This window comes from Scyliorhinus canicula, chromosome 3 (genome assembly GCF_902713615.1).
Source record: "Scyliorhinus canicula chromosome 3, sScyCan1.1, whole genome shotgun sequence".
Lineage (NCBI taxonomy): Eukaryota > Metazoa > Chordata > Chondrichthyes > Carcharhiniformes > Scyliorhinidae > Scyliorhinus > Scyliorhinus canicula.
The window spans coordinates 52,891,371-52,914,723 of NC_052148.1; the positions used below are offsets into that span (position 1 = coordinate 52,891,371).

The 23,353-nt window shown below is 48.4% G+C and overlaps 1 protein-coding gene across 2 annotated transcripts in view; it reads right to left on the reverse strand.

Moving 5' to 3' along the window:
• Window positions 1-23,353, reverse strand: part of LOC119962656 (coiled-coil domain-containing protein 68-like) — an 83,907-nt gene that overhangs the window by 44,024 nt on the left and 16,530 nt on the right. For both annotated transcript variants that reach the window (XM_038790531.1, XM_038790530.1), the window contains exon 4: window positions 16,561-16,710. In XM_038790531.1, coding sequence (XP_038646459.1) covers window positions 16,561-16,710 — 150 coding nt within the window. The remainder of the gene's footprint in view (window positions 1-16,560; window positions 16,711-23,353) is intronic.

A 23,353-nucleotide genomic window follows, 5' to 3' on the forward strand; every position in this document is an offset into this window, starting at 1 on the left:
TCGCCACGTGTTCTCCCACTACAACGTTGATGACCTGGCCGGGTTCGTTCCTTGGTATTAGGTCCAATATAGCCCCCCTCTAGTCGGACTATCCACATATTGTTCCATAAAACCTACTTGGACACACTTAACAAATTCCTCACCATCCAGACCCCTAGTCCCGAGGGATTTCCAGTCAATATGAGAAAAATTAAAGTCTCCCACTACAGCAACCCTATTATTTCTACATCTATCCAGAATCTGCTTGCATATCTGTCACATATCTATATCATTCCAATGGTGGGACCACAGAACACAGCATGAATAACCTCACGTTTGTCCAAGTTATACTGCATCTGCCATTCATTTGCCCACTCACTCAACTTGTCCAAATCACACTGAAAGGTCTCTGTCACCTCCTCACAGCTCGCCCTCCCACCCAACTTGGTGCCATCTGCAAATCTGGAGATGTGACATTTTGTTCCCTCATCTAAATCATTAATATATATTGCTAATAGCTGGGGTCCCAGCAGCGATCCCTACGGTACCCCACTATGCACTGCCTGCCAATTTGAAAATGAACCATTAATTCCTACTCTTTGTTTACTGTCTGTCATACAGTTTTCTATCCATCATAATACACTACCCCCAATCCCATGCACTTTAATTTTACATGCCAATCATTTATGCGGGACCATCAAAAACCTGAAAATCCAAATACACCACATACACAGGCTCCCTTTCATCTATTTACATCCTCAGAAGCTTTCCAGTATATTTTTCAAGCATGATTTACCCATCATAAATCCATGATGACTCTGTCCGATCCGACCACTGTTTTCTAAGTGCTCTGCTATAAAATCTTTGATAATGGTTTCTAGAATTTTCCCAACTACAGGCGTCAGGTTTACTGGTCTATAATTTCCTGTTTTCTCTCAACCTCCCCTTTTAAATAATGGGACCATTAGCCATCCTCCAATCTGCAGGAACTGTTCCGCAGTCTATAGAATCTTGGACGATGACCACCAATGCATCCACTATTTCCAGAGCCACCTCCTTCAGTACTCTGGGATGTAGATTATCAGGCCCTGGGGATTTCTCAGTCTTCAATCCCATCAATTTCCCCAACACCATTTCTCTACTAATATTGATCACCTTCAGTTTCTCCTGATCACTAAACCCTGCATTTTCCAACATTTCTGGTGTCTTATTTATTACTCATTTGTGAAGACAGAACCAAAGTATATATCTAGTTGCTCAGCCATTTCTCTTTCCCCTAAAACACATCCCCCTGTTTCTGACTGTTAGGAACCTACTTTTGTCTTCACGTACCTATAGAAACTTTTACAGTCAGTTTTTATGTTCCCTGCAAGTTACTCTCGTACTTTATTTTCCCCTTCCTAATCAATCCCGTGGTCCCTCTTTGCTGAATTCTAAACAGCTGCCAATCCTCAGACCTGTTGTTTTTCTTGGCCAATTTGTATGCTACTTCCTTGGATCAAATACTATCCCTAATTTCCCTTATAAGCCACGGATTGGCCATTTTTCCTGTTTTATTTTTGTGCCAGACAGGAATAAACAATTGTTGCAGTTCCTCCATGCACCCTTTGAACGTTTGCCATTACCTTTCCACTCTCTTGCCTCTAATTAATGTTCCCCAATCGATCATAGCCAACTCATGCCTCATTTTATCATAGTTTCCTTTGTTAAGATTCAGTACCCTAGACAGCACCTTCTAAACCCACAGTCACTACCATCTAGAAGGCGAAAATACCTGGGAACCCCGCCATCTGGAGGTTCACCTCATGACTTGGAAATATAATGCTCTCCCTTCAGTGTCGCTGGGGCAAAATCCTGGAATTCCCTCCCTAACAGCACTGTGGGTGTACCTACACCAGAAACTGCAGAGGTTCAAGAAGGCAATTCACCACCACCTTTTGAAGGGCAACTAGGGATGGGCAATAAATGCTGGTCCAACCAGCGACGCCCACATACCGTAAATGAATTTTTTTTAAAGTTGAAGTGTCCCCGGTAAAGATAATCTAGTTAGAATCATAGAATCCCTACAGTGCAGAAGGAGGCCATCTTCCCCATCAGGCCTGCACCGGCCCTTGAGACAGGTCACCTGGCTGAAGGGGCAGTGAATCCTCACCTTTATTGCGCAAGCCAACATTGCTGTCAGTGACTTTTCTTTCATTGGGCAACCCCGTGTTTTCCAGGGCCCATTTCTCATAGGGGGTGGGGGAGGCCCCGAATCTCTGGGACTCATCCCTCATCTTGGTCCTTCCAATATTGGACAGCGGTCCAGCTAGTCATGCTGCCTGCACTGACAGCAGCTGCCACTGCCTTGCAGGCAGCACTGCTGACCAATGCTGCTGGTTCTCCAACCCCTTCGGGGGAACAGGTTGCCCCGACTCTCATCCACGGCATCGAGAAGCATTGTCAGGTTGGCATTGCCAAAGCGAGGAGCAGGTCTGTGTGACATTATGAGAAATGTGCAGAACTGTAAGGGTTAATGTTATGTCCGAATTAACCACTAGAGTGAGCTAGATGCGGAACTACATAAAGCATTGATGCTAAGCCTTCTGGGAGAGTATGAGGAGAAGGCTAGATGACAGACTGTAGGAAAGCTAGTGTGAGTGAGAGCAGATCATAGTTACTGTATTAGTGTAGAGGTTAATGGTAGATGAGTGTAGATTGTGTATTTATTGTCAATTGTTTAAGAGTCAAATTCAATTAAGTATTGTAAATAAATATTTAGCTTTGTTTAATAAAAACACGAGTTGTGGTCTGTGTGAACACTATGCCAACCATCTTAGGATCTGAACCACAAAGAACATCACAGTCTGTGCGGTGCCATGCTTGCGCGTTGACTGGTTGTGAGTAGTGAGGGAGCATTTAAAAGCAACTCCCCCTTGTTAGCAATGAGCAGCTGAGGTGCGAGTCGGGTGAATCAGACAGTGAGGGAGCCAGTCATGTCGAGATCCTCGTGGGGGCTCATTTTTGGCATGAAGTGCCGTTGAATACACCTCGTGATCTCGCAAACACAGCTGACGAGAAGCACCCTGCTAAACACGCCTCAAAACCAGACTTGAACATTTGTCCACTGAATTACATCTAATGGGCGGGATTCTCCCGTACCCGTGGGGCGGGGGGTCCCGGCTGGACGGAGTGGTGTGAACCACTCCGGCGTCGGCCCGCACCTTCAGGGGCTAGGCCAGCGCCGGAGAGGTTTGTGCCCCTCCGGCAGGCGTGGAAAGCCTTTGGCGCCGCACCTGCCCCTCCGGTCGGCGTGGAAGGCCTTTTGGCACCGGACTCTGCTGGCCGGCGCTGGTCCGCGCATTCGTGGGAGCGTCAGCGGCTGCTGATGTCATCCCCGCACTTGCGGAGGGGGGAGGGGTTCGCCAACGTGTCGGCCATTGCGGAGGCTGACACAGCTGGCGCGTAGGAAAAGAGGGCCCCCACGGCAGAGGCCCGCCTGCGGATTGGTGGGCCCCGATCGCAGGCCAGGCCACCGTGGCGGCACCCCCTGGGGCCAGATCGCCCCACGCACTCCCCAGGACCCCGGAGCCCGGCAGGTCCTGCTGGTAAGGGACCTAGTCTAATTTACGCCCGTGGGACTGGCAATGAATGGGCGGGACTTCGGACCATTGTGGGTTGGAGAATCGCCGAGGGGAGGGGCGCTGCCAGCGGCCGCCGACTGGTGCGGCGCGATTCCCGCCCCCGCCGAATCTCCAGTGCGGAGAATTCGGTGGCCGGCAGGGGCGGGATTCACGCCGCCCTTGGTGATTCTCCGACCTGGCGGGGGGTCGGAGAATCCCGCGAATATCTTTAGGCATCTTACTAATAATTAAAGTCAAGCCAATGAACTGATAGTTTCCTGGTTCTGTGGCATTTTCCTTTTTAAAAATTGTAACTATTTTGGTAATCTTCAAATCTGAGGGAATAGCTGGTGACTTAACCAAGGAGGTCATAAAGCATCTCCCATTTTTTACCCTGGGTATCCTTTGGGCGGGAAGCCTATCTATTTTAAAATTCCTTATTCCAGATTCAGGAAAAGGCCTGTTCGCTGAAGACTGAAGATTCTACAATACCTGGCTCCATTCACAACTTTGTTTTGAAGAGTACACTTGTTTGCAAATCCAATGATAGGATATGGTAGCATAGTGGTTAGCACCGTGGCTTCACAGCGCCAGAGTCGCACGTTCGATTCCCTGCTGGGTCACTGTCTGTGCGGAGTCTGCACGTTCTCCCCGTGTCTGCGTGGGTTTCCTCCGGGTGCTCCAGTTTCCTCCCACAGTTTAAAGACGTGCAGGTTAGGTGGATTGGCCATGATAAATTGCCCTAAGTGACCAAAAAGGTTAGGAAGGCTTATTGGGTTACGGGGATAGGGTGGAGGTGTGTGCTTGAGTGGGTCGGTGCAGACTCGATGGGTCGAATGGCCTCCTACTGCACTGTATGTTCTATGTTCTACATCGGTGCAAGCAGCTGAATATCAGGAGACAGCCGTGTAGCATTTTAATTGCATCTCAGGCTGCCTTAATCAGCAGAATAATAGGGACATGAACATAATACAAGAATACTGTTTGGCTTTTTCATGTCTCTCAAATTGCTTCACTGAATGTCTTGCCAATGTTTTTATTATTCTTGGACATAATTAGGAATATTCAAGAGTTATCTGCCCAAAGGGCAGCAGAACATGGCACTAAACCAATGAACAATTAGTTCAGGCCACCAAACCTTCCTCGGGCATGAGGGTGGTGGGGCACTGAATACAAGTTGAACATATTCCTGAGCGTGGCTGCTGCAGGGTCATCAGAAATTCCCACCCACCAGGGAGGTGTCATTGGGAGGTTCAATCAACTCCCCAGAACTGCCGAACAACGCCACTCGAGGTTTGAGCCCTCAGCATGGAAAGCGAATGAATGCACTGCTCGCCTCCTTCCTGCCTTGTTTGCCTACCTCGGGGACCAGCACAATCTCTGAAATCTGAAAGCAACATTTCCTGGTTAAAGGTAATTCCAGCTCTCTGCCCTGCACTATGCTATGTAGTTCCCTTCTTGCTGAAAACTGCATAACACAAACCCAAAGCCTTACCGCCCCCCCCACCCAAGTTTAAAAAAAATAATCTTTGTCACAAGTAGGCTTACATTAACACTGCAATGAAGTTACTGTGAAAAGCTCCCAGTTGCCACATTCTGGCGCCTGCTCGGGTACACAGAGGGAGAATGCAGAATGTCCAAATTACCTAACAGTAAGTCTTTCGAGGCTTGAGGGAGGAAACCGGAGCACCCGGAGGAAACCTACGCAGACACAGGGAGAGCATGCAGACTCTGCACAGTGATCCAAGCCGAGAATCAAACCTGGGACTCTGGCGTGAAGCAACAGTGCTAACCACTGTGTTTCAATGTGACCAGGACTTCAAATCTCTTACTTCACCTCTCCCAGTCCATTTGGCACACACCTTCTATCTGCCAGCCCGAACTGCTTTACTTATCTGCTGTGAGGAATAAAAGCATTGCCCACTGCACACCGAGAAAAGGTCACAGGGGGCTCTCCCTAACGTTAAACTTCTCATCACCTTTGAAGACAAGGGGTGGGATTCTACGAGCCCCCGCCGGGTCGGAGAATCCCTGGGAGCGGCGTGATTCCCGCCCCGCCGCTCCGACGCCGGCTGCCGTATTCTCCGGCGCCGATTTTTGGGTGGGGGCGGGGTTTATGCTATGCTGGTCAGGGCCGTTGGCTGCGAGCCCCCCGGCAATTCTCCCGGCCCCAATGGGCCGAGCAGCCGTCAGTTCCTGGCCAGTCCTGCCGGCATGAAATGGATATGGTCCCACACGGCGGGACCTGGCTGGCAGGCCATCTAGTGGAGTCCTCAGGGGGCGTGCGGGGGGATCAGGCCCCGGGGGGATTCCCACGGTGGCCTGGCCCTCGATCAGAGCCCACCGATCTGCGGGTGGGCTTGTAACGTGGGGGCTCTCCTTCCTTCCGCGAGGGCCTCTGTCGGGCTCCACCATGGCTGGCGCAGAGATGAAACCTCCTGCACATGCGCAGGAACACGCCAGCCAGTCTGTGCATGCGCCAACTTGCGCCAGCACTTCGGCGCGGCGCCAACCCTTCCGCTGCCGGCCTAGCCCCGGAAGTGCGGAGGATTCCGCAACTTCCGGTTGCACAGCGCTGGAGTGGTTCGCGCCGTTCTTGGCGCGGGCTTCGGGCCATCCCGCCAATTGCGGGAGAATCCCGCCGAGGTGGAATTCTCCCAAGTCCGAAGAGGGGGTGCATAGAGGGAGAATATGGCAGGAGGCCCAGAAATAGGTTTCACTTAGCATGATTTCCCACTGGGATCCTCCACTGATGCCCGTCTTTGCGGATCAGAAAACCTGCTGGAGGCCGGCGTGAATCTCACTTACATCTTGTTAATTGGATGCAAATGAAGGCCTGACTTCCCCATGTAAGATTCTTTGTGATACTGGTGGGAAATGAAACATTTTTGCAATCATGTGGCGAACAGATATTCCTGTGGTCCCAAGGAGTCTAGCAATTTCCTGCATCTTTTTCAACGGTATCATTGACAATTGATTGCAGATTTGTTCGTATCAAGTTATAATTATAGCCCCACTGATTATAGATTGTTCAGCTATACAAATAATTCTTTCAAAATACATTTTATATATTGGTTTCCTGATGGGTGACTTGGGACAGTTTTGAATTTGTGACAATTTCCAGACAAGGTTAATTGCACAATTTGTACTGGCTGTGAAAAGCAAACTCTTCTGAGATTATTCCTTAGTAAAACATTAATTTGGAAATGTATGTCCACCACAACATCAAGCTGTGGTGCCCTGTAAAGATGAAGGGAGCCAATTTCCACGGAAGGCCTGCCGCTTTACTTGTTCGAAAGAGGATGCCTATGTGTCATTTACACCCTGTTTGGAGAAATTGCATTGGGCAGGATTCTCCATCGGCTGAGGCTGGAAGTGTGAAACGCAATTGGGCAGCGAATCAGCTCTGGCGCCGAAATTGAGGCGGGCGCCAATTTCACGGCAAATCGCAATTCTCAGTCGCCTCGACAGCAGCATCAATGTGTTCCACAACGTATGCACAGTAAACACAATTTACATATCATTAGAGGGCCCGTCCCGGTATTCTCCAGGGCCTTGGCAATTCTCCGCTTTCGATGGGCCGAATTCCCGATGTCGAGTTTCACTTGTGCTTTTAAAAATCGTTAAAGCGGCGTCGTGGCTGCTGAGGGAGAGGGGGCGCATGGAAAGTGTCCAACATCGCCATAGTTTGTTGACAGTTGTGCCGCTGGCTGAGGGCCTTCTCCCAGGACTGGGTGGAGGAGCAGGGAGGTGGCCAGGAGGGTGGGCTGTGGGGTCGGGATGGATGGGCATGGAACACCATTGCCGCAGCTATAAAGTCAGCCAGGCAGCTGTGCAAGCCACTGACAGCCCACTGTGAACTTAGGGCCACAGTTCGTATGGGTGTGCCCCCCACAGCACTCCTCTAGGTATCCTCTGGCCTCAGCCGAACCATCAGCAGGATGGGCATGCTCTAGCACAACCAGTGCCATCTTTTTGGCTGGGATGGTGTGTGTGCGGATTGTAATATGTATATGTGGCTTGTCAGCCTCCTGAGTGTTAATCACGGACCTGCCGAATCCTGCAGTTTTTCTTTTTTTTAAAATAATTTTTATTGAAAGTTTTTGAAAAATATATATCAACAAAACAATACAATAATAACAATAACAACAATAATAATAAACACCCCCTGGCACCCGTAACAGTGCATATAACAAACCCCCCACCCCCCCAACCCCAATAAACAACAGAATAAATTAACAATAAGCAAATTAACTTAAACACTATCCCCCTAAACCTCCCCCCCTTTCCCCCCTCCCCCCCCCGGGTTGCTGCTGCTGCTGACCTAGTACCTTATCGTTGAGCCAGAAAGTTGAGGAAAGGCTGCCACCTCCTAAAGAACCCTTGTATCGACTCCCTCAGGGTGAACTTGACCCTTTCCAGCTTAATGAATCCCGCCATGTCATTAATCCAGGTCTCCACACTCGGAGGTCTCGCATCCTTCCACTGCAGCAAGATCCTCTGCCGGGCTACTAGGGACGCAAAGGCCAAGACATCGGCCTCTTTCGCCTCCTGCACTTCCGGCTCCACCCCAACCCCAAATATCGCGAGTCCCCAACCTGGCTTGACCCTGGATCCCACCACCCTCGACACCGTCCCTGCCACCCCCTTCCAGAACTCCTCCAGTGCTGGGCATGCCCAGAACATATGGGCATGGTTCGCTGGACTCCCCGAACACCTGACGCACCTGTCTTCGCCCCCAAAGAACCTACTCATCTTAGATCCGGACATGTGGGCCCGGTGCAGCACCTTGAACTGGATGAGACTAAGCCTCGCACATGAAGAGGAGGAGTTCACCCTCTCCAGGGCGTCCGCCCATGACCCTCCTCAATCTGCTCCCCCAGCTCCACCTCCCACTTAGCCTTCAGCTCCTCTACCGACGCCTCCCCCACCTCCTGCATTACCTGGTAGATGTCAGACACCTTCTCATCCCCGACCCACACCCCCGAAAGCACCCTATCTCTTACCCCCCGCGGGGGCAACAAAGGGAACCCCTCCACCTGTCGCCTAGCAAACGCCTTGACCTGAAGGTACCTGAACATACTCCCTGGGGGGAGCTCAAACCTCTCCTCCAGGTCACCAAGGCTCGCGAACCTCCCGTCAATAAACAGGTCTCCCAACTTCCTAATGCTCGCCCAGTGCCACCCCAGGAACCCACCATCCATGTTCCCTGGGACAAACCGGTGGTTCCCCCGCAGCGGGGCCTCCACCGAGCCCCCCACTTCCCCCCTGTGTCGCCTCCACTGCCCCCAAATTTTGAGGGTGGCCGCCACCACCGGGCTCGTGGTGTACCTCGTCCGCATACAGCGACACTCGGTGCTCCTCCCCCCTCGCACCAAACCCCTCCACCTCCTCGACTCCCTGAGAGCCATGGTAAGAGGTTCTATTGCCAGCGCAAAAAGCAAGGGGGACAGGGGGCACCCCTGCCTCGTCCCACGGTGGAGCCTGAAGTACTCGGACCTCCTCCCATTTGTCGCTACACTCGCCATCGGGGCCTCGTACAACAACCTCACCCATTTAATAAACCCCACCCCAAACCCGAACCTTTCCAACACCTCCCACAAGTACCCCCACTCAACCCTGTCAAAGGCCTTCTCCGCACCCAATGCTACCACAATCTCCGCCTCTCCTTCTGCTGCCGGCATCATTATCACATTTAGCAGCCTTCGCACGTTAGTGTTCAGCTGCCTCCTCTTCACAAAACCCGTCTGATCTTCATGTATCACCCCCGGCACACAGTCCTCTATTCTAGCGGCCAAGATCTTCGCCAGCAACTTGGCGTCTATATTCAGCAGCGAAATCGGCCTGTATTAACCGCACTGCAATGGGTCCTTATCACGCTTCAGGATCAGGGAGATTAGTGCCCGAGACATCGTCGTGGGCAGAACACCCCCCTCCCATGCCTCGTTAAGGGTCCTGACCAACAGGGGGCCCAGCAGGTCCGCATATTTCTTATAAAATTCAACCGGGAACCCATCCGGTCCCGGCGTCTTCCCCGACTGCATGTGGCAAATCCCACTGACCAGCTCCTCCAACTCGATCGGCGCCCCCAGTCCCTCCACCTGCTCCTCCTGCACCCTTGGAAATCGGAGCCTGTCCAAAAAATTCTCCATTCCCCCTCCCACGAATGCCATGCATTTGAAACATGCACTAACATCCGGAGAAATCTATCTGATAAATATGCAATTTCTCATTGTTATAATCTTAAACACTGTTCAGGAGATAGGTTACAGTTCCCTATAGAAGTCCCTAAAGACCTCATTGACCTCTGCCCCTTGCCGCACCACATTTCCATCTCTATCCTTCACTCCAACAATCTCTCTAGCCGCGTCCCGCTTACGCAGCTGGTGCGCCAGCATCCTGCTCGCCTTCTCTCCATACTCATAGACCGCTCCCTGCGCCTTCCTCCATTGTGTCTCCGCCTTTCTGGTGGTCAATAAATCAAATTTGGCCTGCAAGCTACGCCGTTCCCCCAGCAATCCCTCCTCCGGGGCCTCTGCGTACCTCCTATCCACACTCAACAGCTCCTCCACCAGTCTCTCCCTCTCCCTCCTCTCCCCCCTCTCCCTATGGGCTCGGATGGAGATCAGCTCCCCCCTAATCACTGCCTTCAGAGCCTCCCACACCATCCCCACCTGGACCTCCCCAGTATCATTGACCTCGAGGTACCTCTCGATACATCCCCGAACCCTCCTACACACCTCCTCATCAGCCAACAACCCCACGTCCAGACGCCAAAGCGGGCACTGGTCCCACGCCTCCCCCATCTCCAGATCCACCCAATGCGGAGAATGGTCCGAAATCGCGATAGCCGAATATTCGGCCTCCTCCACCCTCGGGACCAGTCCCCTGCTCAGAACAAAGAAATCAATGCGGGAATAAACCCTGTGCACATGGGAGAAAAAGGAGTACTCCCGAGCCCTCGGCCTCCCGAACCTCCAGGGATCCACTCCTCCCATCTGGTCCATAAACCCCCTCAATACCTTGGCCGCCACTGGCCTCCTGCCTGTCCTTGAACTAGAGCGATCCAGTAGGGGATCCAGCACCGTATTGAAGTCCCTCCCCCATGATCAAGCCCCCCATCTCCAGGCCAGGTATGCGGCCCAACATACGCCTCATGAAACCAACATCATCCCAATTTGGGGCGTACACATTAACCAACACCGCCCTCTCCCCCTGCAGGTTACCGCTCACCATCACATATCTGCCGCCACTATCAGCCACAACCTCAGATGCCTCAAACGCCACCCTCTTCCCCACCAGGATCGCCATCCCCCGGTTCTTTGAGTCGAGCCCTGAGTGGAAATCCTGCCCCACCCACCCCTTCCTCAGACGGACCTGGTCCTCCACCTTCAGGTGGGTCTCCTGGAGCATGGCCACGTCTGCCTTCAGCCCCTTCAGATGCGAGAACACCTGGGCCCGCTTAACCGGCACATTCAACCCCCTCACGTTCCACGTAATCAGTCGGATAAGGGGGCGCCCCGCCCCCCTCCTCCATCGACTAGCCATAACCCATCGACTGCTCGCCCCTGGTCATCACCCATTCGGCCCGTTTCCCACAGCGATAGAACCTCACCCCGACCCCCCCCAGAACTCCTCCCTGGCCAATCCAGCAGCAACCCGGTATCCTCCCCCCCCCCTCCAAGGCTAGGACCCCTCCTAGCCGCGACTCTCCCTCCACTGTACTCCCGTGAGCCAGCTGACTTCTGCTGACCCCGGCAGCTTCCGCTGTAACTCCGACCCCTCCCGATATGAGGTCCCCCCTCCTCCCCTGCATCAGCTCCTGGGCACCGGCGCGGGAAACCCGGTCTAATAGCCACGCCCCTCGCCACCAGCACCACCCCCTCGTCCCGCAGCGCAGGAAACCAGAGAAAAGCCCGCGCTTTCACACTGCCCCACCCCACCAACGCAGCTCCCAAACCGCAGTCCCAACCCAACCATCAACTCCATGCAAACAAAGACACAGATCAACCACAAACCCCAGTACCCCCCTTAGAACACGAAGCCATAACCCACATCGTCCGAAAGCGAGAGAAAAAACCAAAACAAACAGAATAACCCGCTACAGCATAAACAATGATACATGAATAGAAAAGAAAAACTCCCACAGCCCCCAATCTCTAGTTCGAGTCCAGCTTTTCAGCCTGCACAAAGGCCCACGCTTCCTCCGGGGACTCAAAGTAGTGATGTCGGTCTTTGTAGGTGACCCACAGGCAGGCAGGCAGCAACATGCCGAACTTCACCTGCTTTCCGTGGAGCACCGCCTTTGTCCGGTTAAACCCAGCTCTCCGCTTGGCCACCTCCGCACTCCAGTCCTGGTAGATACGCACTACCGAGTTCTCCCACTTACTACTCCTCACCTTCTTGGCCCATCGGAGAACACACTCCCTGCCACTGAACCGATGGAACCGCACCAGCACCGCCCGCGGGGGTTCATTCACCTTAGGCCGCCTGGCCAGTACTCTGTGGGCCCCTCCAGCTCCAGGGGCAGATGGAAGGATCCTGCCCCCACCAGCGAGTTCAGCATCATGGCCACATAGGCCGGCAGGTCCGACCCCTCCAGCCCCTCCTCGAGGCCCAGGATCCGCAGGTTCTTCCTCCGTGACCGAAGCTCCATCTCCTCAAACCGAACCTGCCACTTTTTATGAAGTGCCTCGTGTATCTCCACCTTCCCCACGAGGGCCAAAACCTCCTCCTCGCGCTCAGAGGCCTGCTGCTGCAACTCGAGTATCGCTGCACCTTGGGTTGTCTGGGTCTCCAGCAGCTTACTCGTCGTCACCTTCAGGGATTCCAACAACTCTCCTTTCAGCTCCGTGAAATAGCGCAGAAGGGCCGCCTGCTGCTCCTCAGCCCACTGCCTCCACTCCTCAGGGGCTCCACCGGCCGCCATTTTGTCCACCTTCCCCCGCTTTTTCAGGGGAGCTGCTGCCGTTTTTCTCCTCGCCCCACTTCGAGTCCGAACCATAAATCCCGGGTGGTTTTGCTCCAGACCCCTTTATCCACCGGGAATCGTCGAATCAGCGCCGTTTGGGGCCCTTAAAAGAGCCCACAAGTCCTTTTAAAGCGGGAGCTGCCGAACGTGCGGCTTAGCTCCGCATAGCCGCAACCGGAAGTCCTCAACCCTCACAACTGAAACCTGCAGTTTTTCATTGGAATCGATTGCGTTCCACAAGGTGACGGTGCAATCCCTCGATAGTTGCTGAATAGATCCAGGTTTGGCGCCTGTTTTGCTGTCGTGAAAGTCCACAAATCCTGTCCCAGCGTCAACACGTAGTCTCAGGAACGGAGAATCCAGCCCATGATCTTGGACCAAAATTACATTAAATGAACAGAAAAAAACCTTGTGGAAACTGCCCTCCGCCCCTGGAGCTGTATATTTATCTCTGGATTGCCTTTAGGAATGGTTGTATCGTGGACATTTTCTATTATAGTCACATCTCACCATGACAATTCGTGAAACTGACTTCAATAAATCAGGTATTTATGGACCAGTAAGCAAATAAATTGTCATCAATTTTCCGGATAGTTTGAATATCTCATGGCACCTCGGGGAGGGTATATTAACTTGGCTGGGGATGGGGTAGCTGAGCACAGTGCAGGTTCACCAGAATGATACTGGAACTAAAAAGGTTCAATTATGAAGGCAAATTGCGTAGGCTAAGCTTATATTCCTTAATTACAGAAAATTATGGGTGATGTCACTGAGGAGTTTAATAGTTTAATAGAGTTAAAAGATTTGATAAGGAATTGCTTCCTCTGCCTTGGGCGGTGGTGCGGGGGGTGGGGGGGGGGGGGGAGGTGCGAAGGAGGAGTCCAGAACAATGGGTGTAACTTTAAAATTAGAGCTACATAGTTCAGGGTGGTCTCAGGAAGAACTTCTTCACCCAAAGAATAGTAAATAGGTGGATCTTATTCTACCTTAAAGCTATTGACACTAGGCCAAATGAACATTTAAAAACAGAGATTGATATATTTTTCTTCGGAAACAGTGTTAGGGGATGTGAAATCAATTTGGAGCTAAGACACAAACCAGCCATGACCTAACTGAATGGAGAATAAGTGTGAAGGCTAAATGGGCCCATCCGGTCCCTATCTTTCTTCAATATTCTAAAATCCCAATTTACCCAGTCCAGCTGACACACGACACCTGCCTCACAATATGCTCAATTCAAATTCCAACAGAATCACTGAGCTCCAGAACTCATCAGAAAGTTAATCCAGGCACAGACATAGAAGCTAAATGACAGAGGGGAAGCGACACTGTGTGTGATATGAATTTCATAGAATTTACAGTGCAGAAGGAGGCCATTCGGCCCATCAAGTCTGCACCGGCTCTTGGAAAGAGCACCCTATCCAAGCCCACACCTCCACCCTGTCCCCATAACCCAGTAACCCCACCCAACACTAAGGGCAATTTTGGACACTAAGGGCAATTTAGCATAGCCAACCCACCTAACCTGCACATCTTTGGATTGTGGGAGGAAACCGGAGCACCTGGAGGAAACCCACGCACACACGGGGAGAACGTGCAGACTCCGCACAGTGACCCAAGCCGGGAATCGAACCTGGGACCCTGAAGCTGTGAAGCAATTGTGCTAACCACAATGCTACCGTGCTGCCCTTCATGAAGCCAGCACTTTCCAAACCCGTAACCTGTACCGCCTAATAGGACAAAGGAAGCAGATGCAAGGGAAAGCCACCACCTGCAAGTTCCCCTCCAAGTCACTCACCATCCTGATGTGGAAATACATTGCCGTTCCTTCACTGTCACTGGGTCAAATTCCTGAATCTCCCTCCCTAGCAGCACTGTGGGTGTACCTACATCAGATGGACTGCAGAGGTTCAAGGAGGTGGCTCGCCAACACCTTCACAGGGAGGTAGGCCTAACACAACCATTTTCTGCCTCATCAACATCCAACCATAAGATTAGAAATATGTCTATTCTCGGACTATTTCATAATCTTCAGCTCCATGACCAACTCCTCTGGCAGTGCAAAATCAAATGCCAACATGGTACCAAACGTATTGAGATATTCCCCATCAGGTTTGCTTTGAGGCTACAGGGGCAATTTTCAATTATGAACAGGTGGCAGACAAGGTTCCCATCAATAGCCACATACCTGGAAAATTGTCTCCGATTTCTCGGCTGCCATAAAAATATGATACTAGTGAAAGGTCTAACATTTTCATATCTGGATATAGATTATGACATCTGAATTCACAAATGTTTTACAATACCTTCTACTGACACTCACAATGAGCATATATTATTTTCCCATTCTTCTGGGTGTGGACCTATTACAATATCTTGCATAAGGTTCGCACCAGAGATTTGCAGTAAATTATCTAAGAATGGGAAACAAAAAATTCACTGTGTACCTCAAGTTTCTGAATGAGAATTGTTTTTCTTCTTTCAGCTGCTTACTGACCTGCTGTTTGTTTTTCGCAAATGCTGTTTCGATTTCAGATTGAAAAGTGTGTATGGTTTACCTTAAGAATGGAAATTTGATGGATACTGATTCTGGGCAATTAGCAATGAATCCAAAAGATTAATGTCATAATTTTGAAAACAAAGCTGCATTGCATATGTGGAGTGCATTGACTTCAAAAGGCACAGTGCAAACTAGAATAGATTTGTAGTTAAAATAGTTATTATAAAAGGATCCTGTAATTTTTGCAGAATAGCAGAATTATGGAACAATAATATGATTGTCCCCTAGTTGAATAATACAGGAAGGAATACATATTTATTTGGCATATTATCATATCTCAGAAAAGTCTCTCATATAATAAATTACTTTAAATATGCTGAAGTATAGCAGGCATGCACTCATTTTGCACAAGTTTCTTCTTACAATTAATGAAATAAGGCCATAAGATATAGGAGCAGAATTAGGCCACTCGGCCCATCGGGTCAGCTCCGCAATTCAATCATGGCTGATATTTTTTATTTCCCATTCTCCTGCCTTCTCCCCATAACCCCTGATCCCCTTATTAATCAAGAACCTATCTTTCTCTGTCTTAAGGACACTCAGTGATTTGGCCTCCACAGCCGTCTGCGGCAAAGAGTTCCACAGATTCACCACCCTCTGGCTGAAACAATTCCTCCTCATCTGTGTTTTAAAGGATCGTCCCTTTAGTCTGAGATGGTGTCCTCTGCTTCTAGTTTTTCCTACAAGTGGAAACATCCTCTCCACGTCCACTCTATCCAGGCCTTGCAGTATCGTGTAAATTTTAATAAGATCCCCCCTCATCCTTCTAAATTCCAACGAGTACAGACCCAGGATCCTCAACCGTTCCTCATACGACAAGTTCTTCATTCCAGGGATCATTCTTGTGAACCTCCTCTGGACCCTTTTCAAGGCCAGCACATCCTTCCTTAGATACGGGACACAAAACTGCTCACAATATTCCAAATGGGGTCTTATACAGCCTCAGAAGTACATCCCTGCTCTTGTATTCTAGCCCTCTTGACATGAATGATAACATTGCATTTGCCTTCTTAACTGCTGACTGAACCTGCACATTAACCTTAAGAGAATCATGAACAAGGACTCCCAAGCCCCTTTGTACTTCTGATTTCCTAAGCATTTCCCCATTTAGAAAATAGTCTATGCCTAAATTCCTCCTTCCAAAGTGCATAACCTCATACTTTTCCACAATGTATTTCATTTGATCACTGTGAACGGTTAGTCTGATTTTTTTTTGTTTTTGGTGATGTTGGTAGGGAGGGAATATTGACCATGACTGTATGAGAACGTGGCATCTTTGACTCCCAAATACTGAGGCAGACAAGACTGCAGTTTAATAGCCATCCAACAATACCGCACTTCCTCTATGTTGCACTCAGCTGTCAATTTGGATTATGTGTTCTAGGCCTGCAGTCATCTTGGCTTTCCATTGCAACAAAATGTCTGTCAAAATGATTAATATTCCATACCTTTGTTAATAGTTCCTTGTTTTCCCATTGAATAGCGTGGAGCTGGGCATCCTTTGCTTTGATCTGATCCAGGGTCTGCCGATACTTGGAACAGAGCTCGACCACACAAGGCTCAAATTCATTAACTTCAGATGATTCCATAGTTGGCCTCTATAAAACAACAACTCGTATTTAAATAGTGCCTCTAAAATGTATAAAGTATAACAAAATATAATACTGAGCTGCATAAAGAGATATTAGATCAAATCAACATTAAGGTAGCTTTAAGGAATGTCTTACAGAAAGAAAGACGGGCAGAGAGGTGCATGAAAAGAATTCCAGAGCTTGGGGTCGAGGCAACTGAAGATCCAGCCACTGATGATGGAACAATTAAGATTGAGGATGCACAAGAGACATTTGGGAGACCAGCCAGAAGTGTGTTAGGCTAGTAAAGTCTAGTGCGAAGGAAGGTTTCAGCAGCAGAGGAGCTAAGAGAGGGGCAAAGTCAGATAATGTCCAGAAAGTGCAAACGGGCGGGTTTAGCAGTTGCACAAATATAAGCTGTGAAGCTCATCTTAGGATCAAAAGTGACTCCAAGGTTACAAACAGACTGGCTTATTCGAAGAGAATGGGTGTCGTGCCCAACTTGGTGTCGTGATGAGGCCATTGAATCTCATGAGATTTGCGACGCTCAAAACAGCTCGCGAGATTTAAAGAAATCTCTCAAGTCATCATTGGGCATGATCCAGATCTGCCCAGAATCATACGGCCATGCCTGGGAAATATCGCCAGTGTATCGTCTAGTACTGTTTTCCACAAACATCAACCTGTTGTAATGGCACCTCGGGGGTCTCCCAGGCTGGTCGGGGACAAGGCAGGGTGGCACCCTGTCATTTCTCTCTGGCACCCTAGCACCTTGGCACTGCCATCCTGGTAAGGTGCCCAGGTGCCAGGTTGGCACTGCCAGGAATTGGGCCTGGGGGGCCTTACTAGATTGAGGGGATGTTCCTGGGGGTCTCCTCAATGTTGCGGGGGAGGGGTTGAAAACGGAGGTGGGGGAAGATTGGAGCAGCCAGACACAATGGTGCCCTGATCTGTCTCGCCAGCAGGAAATGACTGTGGTCTCGGTGGAGAGAAACTGCCAGAGGCCAAAAAATGGCCATTGAATAGCAGGGTGTTTCTCGGTGCTGCAGCTGCCAAGAAACACGCCGCTAAACGGAAACAGGAGGCAGTGATGTAGTGGTATTGACTGCTGGCACGCCAGCACAGCGATCAGCACTGTTGTTTCACAGCGCCAGGGACCCGGTTCGATTCCAGGCTTGGTTCACCGTCTATGCAGACTCTGCACATTCTCCTCGTGTCTACGTGGGTTTCCTCCCAAAAGTCGCAAAAGACCTGCTTGTTAAATGAATTGGACGTTCTGAATTCTCCCACCGTGTATGTAAACAGGGGCTGGAATGTGGTGACTAGGGGCTTTTCACAGTAACTTCATTGCAGCGTTAATGTAAGCCTACTTATGACAATAATAACGATTATTATTATTATTTTTATTATAAACATTTATAATGTTCAAATTATGCTATGTAGAGACTGCTGTTGAATCATTTAAATGACTTATTTGAGGCTATTCACAAAAGTCCCAGCATAAGAGAATATTTTGTGAAAATTCTGAAGAAATATGACATTTTTCAATATTTTCCCCATATCACTGTGAAATAGGCTAGTTTGTGTGTGTGTGAGTATGGGTGTGAATAAGTTGATTAAACTGAAGACAGTGAAGTGCAAGGTTCAGAAAATCAAAAATGTGTTAGCAAATAGTTTGAAGTGGAGATGAGCAGAGTTGAGATGGAATACCAATGAGCAGCATGAATAGAAATTTGCATTAGGAAGGTAAAAGAAGTGACCTGAAGTTAACTATGATATTTAAAAAGGAACTTCGACAATTGATACAGCTCATAAATGAATGAAGCAAAGTAGTAAGTTTACTTTTACCCAAAATATAGCAGCCATAAAATAAAATGAAAGGCCTGTAAATTCTGAGAACAATAAATTCCAAAGGAGTGTAAAACAATAGAGTGATGTGCATTCATGTTTGTTCCGAGTTGGAAGAAGTTTACTTTAAGAGTAAAATTACGTAGGGCAGCACGGTAGTGCAGTGGTTAGCACTGCTGCCTCATGCCGTCGAGGTACCAGGTTTGATCCCGGCTCTGGGTCACTGTCCGTGTGGAGTTTGCACGTTCTCCCAGTGTTTACATGGGTTTCACCCCCACAACCCAAAGATGTGCAGAATAGGTGGATTGGCCACGCCAAATTGCCCCTCAATTGGAAAAAGTTAATTGGGTACTCTAAATTTATTTTTTAAAAAGAGTAAGATTACGTGATATATTGATGATGGCATTGGCCATTTGCCTGGGCAAATGAGCAGTCTATCTGAACAGCCAATAGAGTAAACACCTATCCAATAAAACTCTTGTTTGTTTGTACCTTCCTGGTCTGCAAGCCTATCTTTCAAAAATGCCACAAAGAAAACTGGCAAGAAGGAAGTCGGATTCTTGGAGAAGTAAAAATAAAAAATTAAAGAATCATTGATTCACATGCAGGCACCCGAAAAGGATTAAGAAGCTAAACATTTCACTACGCCAAATCTGATGACAGAGATGTGCCAAATAATGGTGGCAGCCAGCGAAGGAATCAAAATTTTAACATAGATTTTGGTGGAAACAATTTCGGAAAGAAGCCTACCATGTGCTCTGCCCAGAAAGATCTGAAACAGAATAGCAAGTACCCTGCAATAATGGTTTAGAGCAAATAGGCTGAGCTAAGGGGAACCTTGTTTGAAAAAAAGAAGTAAGGTATTGCTAAAGGTTACATGGCACATTGTGATAATGCAAGTCCTTTCCATAGTAAAAATTGTAGGAATACTTGGCGCTGTGGAACCTTATCATAAGAACATCAAGCGGTAGAGCTCAGATACTGAAAGATTTGATTATTTTGCCCAATTGAATAAAATTGCAGCAGATATTGAGTACAATAGAGGGCAAGTTGGGGGACATTCAACCTACTGTGAAGTCTGATGCAGCCAGAAAAACCATGCTCAAAAACCTATGATGAGATTGTGGAGATATTGCAGGGCCACTTCTCACTTAAACCTTTGGTCATCGCCGAGAGGTTCAGGCTCCATCAACATAACCAAACAGGAAGGTGAATCAATCACACAGTTCAAAGTCACTTAGAAGAAATTAGCTGAATGCTCTGAATTTGGAGGTGTCTTGAATGACACCATTAGAGACAGACTAGTGTGTGGGTTAAGAAGCGAAGCAATCCAAAAAAGACTGTTAACAAAAAGCAACTTAAACCTAAATAAGTCTTTAGAAGTCATGATCTCTATGAAATTAGCAGCTAAGGAAGCCCAACAATTAAGTTCAAGCGCTCAAATGCATAAAATCCATAATTACCTCTTCATTCTCTTGGGTGAAGACAGATGTGAAAAATTCCATCAAAACCTTACCAATGCCCTCTGGCTCCACCCGCAGTTTTCCAACTTGGTCCTTAATGGCACTTAACCCTACCCTTTCCCTGGTTATCCTCTTCCCATTAATATACTTATAGAATATCTTGGGATTTTCCCTACTTTTACCAGCCAGAGCTTTTTCATATCCTCTCTTTGCTCTCCTAATTGATTAAGCTGCATTCTGCACTTTTCTGTATTCCATCAATGCCTCTGTAGACTTGCTCCCCTTAAACTTTGTTAAAAATATCTCTGGTCATGCATGGCTCTCTGGGTTTGTTACACCTTCCTCTTACCCTAGAGCAGGAGTTCTCAACCTTTTTTAACCCATGGACCCCTTTTCCTCTTAATGTTTTTTTGTGGACCCCCATAGCCATTCCACAGAAAAAAAAAGCTTCTTATATGCGTGGTAAACTAATCCTAAAGTCCATCTACCTTACCGTGAGGGTTGGAAACGGATTAGCGGTATTTTCGTACGTTGCCAAACTTATTCTAATATGAAAAGTAATGAAAAAAACTTTTTATTGACTAAATTGAATTAAATTACTCTAAAAATAACCAATTCATATCAAATATACACAGTTTCTAGTGATTGCTGTGTTAAAGAGAGAGAAAGAGAGAGAGAGAAAGGTGAATATTCATCATGAAAACAAACATTTTTTTCTTCTACTTGATTCTCAGTAATAACAATTGTTCTGAAGTAGAATTGCTCTATGGACCACTAAAATATCACCGTGGACCCCCAATTCGGTATTTGTTTTGTGTGGACCCCCAGTAATGTTACATGGACCCCCAGGGTCCATGTGGACCCCGGTTGAGAACCACTGCCCTAGAGGGAACATATAGGGCCTGTACCTTCCCTATTTCATCTTTGAACGCCCCCCCATTGCTCTTCTGTAGGTTTCCCCATAACTAACTCTTTCCAGTCTACATTGGCCAGATGAAATGAAAATGAAATGAAAATCGCTTATTGTCACAAGTAGGCTTCAATGAAGTTACTGTGAAAAGTCCCGAGTCGCCACATTCCGGCGCCTGTTCAGGCCGAAACCTTTTTTGTGCAACTGGTCTATTTCTTTGTCCATAACAGATTTAAATTGAACCATGTTGTGGTCTCTATCACTAAAATGTTCCCCCATCAACACATCAACCACCTGTCCGGTTTCATTCCCTAGAATTAGGTCCAGTACTGCACCATCCCCTGTTGGATCCTCTACATATTGAGCTAAAAAGTTCTCTCGGACACATTTTAAGAACTCTACTCCGTCTATGTCCTTAACATGATGGCTATCCGAATTAATTTTGGGAAAGTTGAAATCACCTATTATAATTACCTTCTTATTATCTTTACACCCCTCCGTGAATTGCGCACGTATTCTGTAAACATGATGCACCAGAATCACAGTTAGATGATGAACTGCCATTGAATGTACTGACCATTACAGGTGCAATAAATGGTTATTGGGCCACCCCTTTACTGGATAGACAACTGCTGGAAATTGAGGTAGATACTGGAGCAGCAGGTTCATTGGTACCAGAAACTGTTTGCCAAGAGAAACTATGATCTATAGGAATGGGTAATTCAGAGGTAATTCAGAGGTAATAGAAAGGGTGAAACTTGGAAAAATTTGCATCAATAGGGAAACGGTACTCAACAAATTCTTGGAATTGAGGGCAAACAAGTCCCCAGGGCCCGATAGCTTACATCCTCGGTTTTATAAAGGAAGTGGCAGCAGAGATAGTGGATCAATTGGTTATAATAGTCCAAAATTCCCTGGACACGGGAAATGTTCCAGTGGATTGGAAAAATGCTAACACCCTTATTCAAAAAGAGAGGGAGGTATAATGCGGGAAATTACAGACGAGTTAGTTTAACATCTGTTTTTGGAAAATTGTTAGAATCAGTTATCAAGGACATAATATCAGGACATTTGGAAAGCCAAAGCACTACCCATCAAAGTCAGCATGGTTTTATAAAGGGAAAATCATATTTGACTAATTTGCTAGAGTTCATTGAGGATGTATCAAGCAAGGTGGATAATCGGGATCTTGTAAGTGTAGTACTTACAAGCTTTGCGCAAGTCGAGAAGACAGAGCCGGAGTGAGGCACATCCAGAGCGGGAATTGCAATTTGGTAATTTGGTGCAGTGAGGTAATTCAGTGCAGAATGGGAGAAGGTGCTTTTTCCCTACTGTTTTGTTTTCTCTCTTTCTTCTGGCCTGGAACTTTTAATCTGCAGGGAGAGAACCAGTGAGCATCTGAGACCCTGGGTGAGTTCTCCCAGTGAGCCAGAGAAGACACAGCCAGAGTGAGGCACAACCAAGAGTGAGTTTGGGAATTCGAAGCTGGGTGGGGAGGAGGTGCTTTTTAACCCTGGTAAGTGACTGGTAAGTAGTTTTTCTTTTCATTGTCTAATTTATTTATTTTTCTTTCATTTTTTGAAATTGTAGTTGGATAAGTTTACCTAAGGGTTAAGACATTGCGAGAGATCCCAGACCCGTGTCATGCTCCTCGTGTGCGATGTGGGAGATCAGGGACATGTCCACTGTCCCTGGCTCTTTCACGTGCAAGAAGTGTGTTCAGTTGCAGCTCCTGTTAGACCGCTTGATGGCTCTGGAGCTGCGGATGGACTCACTTTGGAGCATTCGCGATGCTGAGGAGGTTGTGGATAGCACATTTAACGGGTTGGTCACACCGCAGGTGAAAGTTACTGAGGGAGATAGAAAATGGGTTACCAAAAGACAGAGCAAGAGTAGGAAGGCAGTGCAGGTGTCCCCTGCGGTCATCTCCCTGCAAAACAGATATACCGCTTTGGATACTGTTGAGGGAGATGGCTTACCAGGGGAAGGCAGCAGCAGCCAGGTTCATGGCACCGTGGCTGGCTCTGCTGCACAGCAGGGCAGGAAGAAAAATGGCAGGGCTATAGTGATAGGGGACTCGATCGTAAAGGGAATAGACAGGCGGTTCTGTGGACGCAATCAAGACTCCAGGATGGTATGTTGCCTCCCTGGTGCAAGGGTCAAGGATGTCTCGGAGCGGCTGCAGGACATTCTGGGGGAGGGGGGGGGGGGGGGGGAGAGGGGGGGGGGGGGTGAACAGCCAGCTTCGGCATTACTCATGGTAAAATATCAGTTATGCACAGAGTTTCGTTTGCTGAAGCCGCCTATGATAAGAGAAATTGTTGGGGGGAAAGAGAAAAGTCAATTTTTGCGACGTGACAACAGGACTAACTGTCGTGTTTTTCAGAACGGTCAGGGAGTATTGGCAAGGAATTATACCACCCGTGAGATGTGGATATCTTCCATCGCC